The sequence below is a fragment of the Microcaecilia unicolor genome, chromosome 10, assembly GCF_901765095.1.
Source record: "Microcaecilia unicolor chromosome 10, aMicUni1.1, whole genome shotgun sequence".
NCBI lineage: Eukaryota > Metazoa > Chordata > Amphibia > Gymnophiona > Siphonopidae > Microcaecilia > Microcaecilia unicolor.
Window position 1 is genome coordinate 73,484,389 of NC_044040.1, and position 5,643 is coordinate 73,490,031.

The 5,643-nt window shown below is 40.1% G+C and overlaps 1 protein-coding gene across 1 annotated transcript; it reads right to left on the reverse strand.

Annotated features, from left to right (window-relative positions):
- Nucleotides 1-1,606: 1,606 nt before the first annotated feature.
- Nucleotides 1,607-3,292, reverse strand: AMIGO2 (adhesion molecule with Ig like domain 2). Its single transcript, XM_030216965.1, has one exon. The coding sequence runs from the start codon at nt 3,290-3,292 to the stop codon at nt 1,730-1,732; it is 1,563 nt and encodes a 520-aa protein (XP_030072825.1). The 3' UTR covers nt 1,607-1,729.
- Between the last annotated feature and the right edge of the window lie 2,351 nt (nt 3,293-5,643).

The window sequence follows — 5,643 nt, forward strand, 5'->3', positions numbered from 1 at the left end:
TTAACTATCAATAACTAGGTGATAACAACCAATTATTGAAGGTAATTGTCACTCATTAAAATATGCATGCGCATTAGGCTGCATGCTATTCTATAAGGCATGGCGCCTAAGTCTATTAGTGCTTAACTCAAAAGGCAGTATGGCCATTGGCATGTCAGGGGCATTCTGAAAAGTTGCGCACAGATATAGTATATGACCTCAGCACATCTAACTTGGTCACCAGCATTTACACCAGGTAAGTCTGGCACCCAAAGTTAGGCACAGTAATCAGCGCTAAGTGCAATTCCATAAAGAACGCATGCCCTTTACAGAATCATGCTTAGTGCCAGTTTTTTCTCATGCCTGATTTTAGAGCGCCATTTATGGAACTCCCCTCCCCTCTGCTTTCTTATCCTTTTAAGCTCCTGCATGCACTTTCAAATACTTGATTACCTGGCTATCTTTTCCCTTCATTTTCTTTCTTTTTTCTTAATCGTACGCATACACAGCTGATTCTGTCTACATGACTTGATATTGCATAGTACATTGATTTTCTTTGCTTTGGGATTCTCTTTTTTCAAAAAATCTGAACAAAAAAATGCAACTATTATATTTAGAAAAGGTTAAAAAAATATGTATGCTGCGTTTTGTAGATGAATTCTTAAAGCATGCTTGAATTCTAATGCACAAATCTCCTAAAAAGCCAAAGCTACAGAAAAATATATTTAGAACTCTGTAATAATGATGAAAATGGTGTGAACATTATACATTCTGTTAAAACAAGTTAAGTAGTTCTTGGTATAGGTATCTCAGTGGTTCAGGCATAAAATTATATTACCAACTTCTCTACCACCTACAGTTGCAATTCTTAAGTCTTTTGAATATTTTACATTGTGTTCTCATTTGTAGAAAGTGAATGACATGATAAAAGACTCTCTCCCTTATCTAATGCACAGAAGACAGGCTGACTCAGTTCTGTTCACTGGCGCTGAGATTATCTCCAAAAATGGAGCCGTTTAAAAATACTTAAAATACCACTTTTTGAGCCAGAATGGTATGTAAGTGCTACACACTTTCAAGGAGAGGACTTGGGGTAAACTACTGAGTGTGAACTCTGCCCCTCCCCCTCCCCCCATTCTGGCAAACTCCAGTTTCAGGGAGGGGGTAGGATCTAAGTCACTGCTGAGCAGCAACATCTAGTGGCCAGACTCAGCTCCCTATATGCCGGGTGGTGGGGAAAGCAGTACTTTGTGATCCTAGTGACAAGCCATCAATGCAATAGCTGGATGGGGGGTATATGAAAAGGAGATATATCCCCAGAGCGCTGGGAAAAAAGGTTTGTGATGCCAGAGCTCAATAACTATCAGTTTCTGGTTGAGCTGGAAGCCCAGGAAGGAAAAGGAACCTGCCAGACTAAAAAAAAAACCAAACAAACCCAAAACCTCCCCATTGCTTTTAAGCACAATAATAAAAAAAACCCATAATTGTTTAATATAAAGAAACATATTCTCCCTAGAACTGAAGATACTGCAAAAAAAAAATAGACAACACAGACTTTTCCCTTTTAATTTCAGAAAATAAAATTCCATAACTCAATGGAGCCCACGTAACTGCTTTCGAAATGATACTATTGCATTCATTCCCTTCACAGAAAGGAAAAAAAAAAAGCCTCAGACAACGGATTTTTCAAATCTATTTACAGATATGCCATCACTGTTGTCACTGGATCACCAGATACTGAGATTTAACATTAAGCTGTTGCCATGAATGGTGTATCCGAGAATACCGAGCTGACAGAGTCTGAGTCAGATTTTGGTCTGTTTGGTTTCAAAATGCTCTCCGCAATGAGGTTCTCATTTGGAAATAGCCTTACTTTACCATTCTGCCCCTGCATTTGCTCTTTCATAGGTTCCAGGAACACCACTCTCTTGCCAGTGCTGGACTTCCTCTCTGTTGGAGGATCATGCGATGGAGTAGCACTCAAAATGGAGGAACGGGCACTGCTTTGGTTTTGTTTCCTCTGCTGTTGTCGGGCTTTACATGGACAGTGACAAGGGGTCAAGTACAGATAAAGCAGTACCAAGATAATGCTAACTACACAAGCAGCAAGCGTGGTAAATGCAGTATTAAATGCTTCATGAACAGGGGATCTGTTCAATGTGAAATTGCTTACTGTTATCCTAATATCTATGGTTTCATTCAACAATCTTTGCTTATTTATTGCCGTACATGAGTACACTCCAGAATCCTCAAGCCGGGCCTTTTCGACTTTGAGACTGCCATTGTGAAACACTTGAACATGTTCTGTCTTATTACCTGGCTCTAGTATTCTGTTGTCTGGGCTAACCCAGAAGAAATGTGTACTTGAATCAATTATTTTGCTATCACAGTGTACCACCAACCTCTCGCCAACCTGAACTTCATAAAGGAAGCCAAACGCGTGGAAAGAGCCATTAGCAGAGCTGTCAGAGCAGTTCAAAAAGTTGTCCTGAATCAACGCAATCTTAGAGGAACCTTTTGAATCAGAATGCAAAAAACAGGTGTAGTCACTTTTGAAATCCACTACAGGGCTGAAGTGCCTATGGAACCAAAAGTTTAGCATGGAATTATATGCACAGTCACAGAACAATGGGTTCCCATGTAGATATATTCCACAGAGCTGCCTGGCTGGCACTAAACTTAGCTGTTGAACAGGTACTATCTGCATGTGATTGTACGAAACATCCAGTAACACAAGTTCAGTCAGCTTGGTTCTGCCAGTATATAAGTCCACTGGAAAATATGTCAGCAAGTTACGACTTAAATACAGCTTCTGCAACTTGTGAAGCCCTCCAAAAGCATCAGAATCAATGTGTGTTATTTGATTGTTGTAAAGCAGGAGAATTTCCAGTGCTTTTAGCTCTTGGAATATTGGGTTGCTCAATGTCCTCAGGTTGTTTGATGACAAATCTAGGTACTTCACGTTTGGAGTGGCAGAAAAACTTCCAGTGGAGATGCTGCTCACACTATTATGATTGAGAATTAATGCATTCAGTTTGTCAAAGAGGACTGGAACCCAGTCTGGGTCCAGAAAACTGATCTTGTTGTAACTTAGATCCAGCTTTTTTATGAACTTAAAAAGCGTCCGTGGCACCATGGAAAGGTTCTTGTTGGTGCAGCTCACAATATCACTGGCACAGATGCAAGCTGCAGGGCATACTCCGGAGGCACAACTGCTTATGTTTATGGCAAGGAGTACCAGGCATGCAAATCCTTTGCAGTTCACTTTCAGGATCCCAAATAGAGTACAGAGTGACTGGCAGCTGGAAAACATTCTGGCTGTCTTCTAGCCTTGTTCCAGCACTCCTTGCCACTGAATATGCATGAAGTTAATCTGGCACTAAGCAATGTGGAAAAGAGAAAGAGACACACAAAAATAGAAGCATTAATCTTTCACAGTTATATCCTTTTTTGCCTTCCTACATAACAATTTTTTTAAACTGACAAAGAATAGTAAATTAAATCCTTTTCATTATGTTAGCATTTACAGTTTTTTCCTATTACTTGCCTAAACTGATTTATAAAGTAATACGTTATTACATGAGTGGCAGATTCAGCTGACTTAGACCCATCCTTTTTTTAAATTATTATTAATTTTCTACTCATACGTGTCAGAGAAAGAGCAAAGCATTATTCCTGAATCTACTGTTTTTCTTCTCATCAGCTCGCCATGTTGTACATAAGGCAACAACTTAAAACAGATCCAACACCCAATCAAATAAATCCCTGCAAAAACTAAGAAAAGAGATTACCTGAAATCTTAAGAGAGAAAAAAAAAAGCGGGTCCCAGCTTCTTCCTAACTAATTCCACCATGGAGATCAGATTCATACCAGAGGCTGCCACATTCTCTCTTTACCTTCATACCCGAGTTCGCTCTGCTCCTCCGCTCCGGTTGCAAAGAACTTTCTGTACGCAGCAGCAGCAGCAGCAGCAGCACAAGAGCTCGGAGCCAATTCAGCTTCGCTCTGATTCCCGACCGCGAGCTGCGCACGACAGCAGCAAAGAACACATAGCTCCGACCGCCTACTCGACTCCTTTGCCCACTGATAGGCGGTGGACGGACCTGGAGGGGGAGCTTAGAAAGTTGATTGGCTGTGAGAGGCAAAGGGTGGCACCCTCTGCACATAGAGGCAAATGAGTTCGCGGCTGAGTTTGGAGGGTTAGTCAGTGAGCAACCTAAGCGGTGCTAGTTTATCTTTCATGGGTTCACGAATCGCGCAGTATTTTGGGGCGACGGCGTTGCCAAAGAAGTGTGACCCGAATCCCCGAGATGTTCATTAAGAGGGCAAGAAAGGCTGGAAAAGGGTAAAGGGAGACATTAAGAGAGAAAACCCAAACCTGTTTGAGTTCATACCTGGGTGAAGTTAAAATGTCACGGTCCCCACAAACTGATCCAGTTTAGCTGACAAGTTACCTTAATATTGCCATACTGGGAAAGACCGAAGAGCCATTAAGCCCAGCATCCTGTTTCCAACAGTGGCCAATCCAGGTCACAAGTACGACTACTACTATATAGATCCCAAAACAGTACAATACATTTTATGCTGCTTATTCTAGAAACAAGCAGTGAATTTTTCCCAAGTCCATTTTAATAATGGTCTATGGACTTTTCCTTTAGGAAGCCATCCAAATCTTTTTAAACCCTGCTAAGCTAATCGCTTTTACTACATTCTCTGGCAACAAATTCCATAGTTTAATTAGAGAGGTGTGGTAGCTGTGTTAGTCCACTCTTAAAGGTTATCAATAGAAATCAAACAAAATAAAACATGGAAAGGAAAATAAGATGATACCTTTTTTATTGGACATAACTTAATACAGATCCTTATTAAGTCCTGTTTGTGGGCCAACACTTCGCAAGACCAGAATACTGCACCAGTGATTTCACAGTAAGAATACTGAAAGGTAATTTTAAAACAATACAGGAACGTAAGACCTTTGAAATAAGAATGATTGAATATTTTGACACCCAACAAACAGGACTTAATAAGGATCTGGATTTTCTAACCCATTATAAACCATAAAGCTGTATTTCTCTATTTCTCTGTTTATTACCCTCCTACCTACCAACACCCATCCTGTTAGAGTATCAATGAAATGCTTTGATGTCCCCATGCATACTCCCACTCTGTCAGACTATCAAAGTAATGCTTTGATGTTTCTCTTATATATACTATCTGCTAACACATTTGCTTATTTCCAGTCTGACGAAGAAGGGCAACCTTCGAAAGCTAATCAAGAAATGTATTAAGTTATGTCCAATAAAAAAGGTATCATCTTATTTTCTTTTCCATGTTTTATAGAGTTTAATTACACATTGAGTGAAGAAATATTTTTAAATTACTATTTTCCAGCTTCATCGCGTGCCCCCTAGTCCTAGTATTTTTGGAAAGAGTAAACAAGTGATTCACGTCTACCCGTTTCACTCCACTCATTATCTTATAGACCTCTATCATATCTTCCCTCAGCCATCTTTTCTCCAAGATGAAGTCCTAGCTGCTTTAGCCTTTCCTCATAGGGAAGTCATCCCATCCCCTTTATCATTTTCATCGTCCTTCTCTGTACCTTTTCTAATTCCTCTATATCTCTTTTGAGATGCGGTGACCAGAATTGAACACAATATTTTA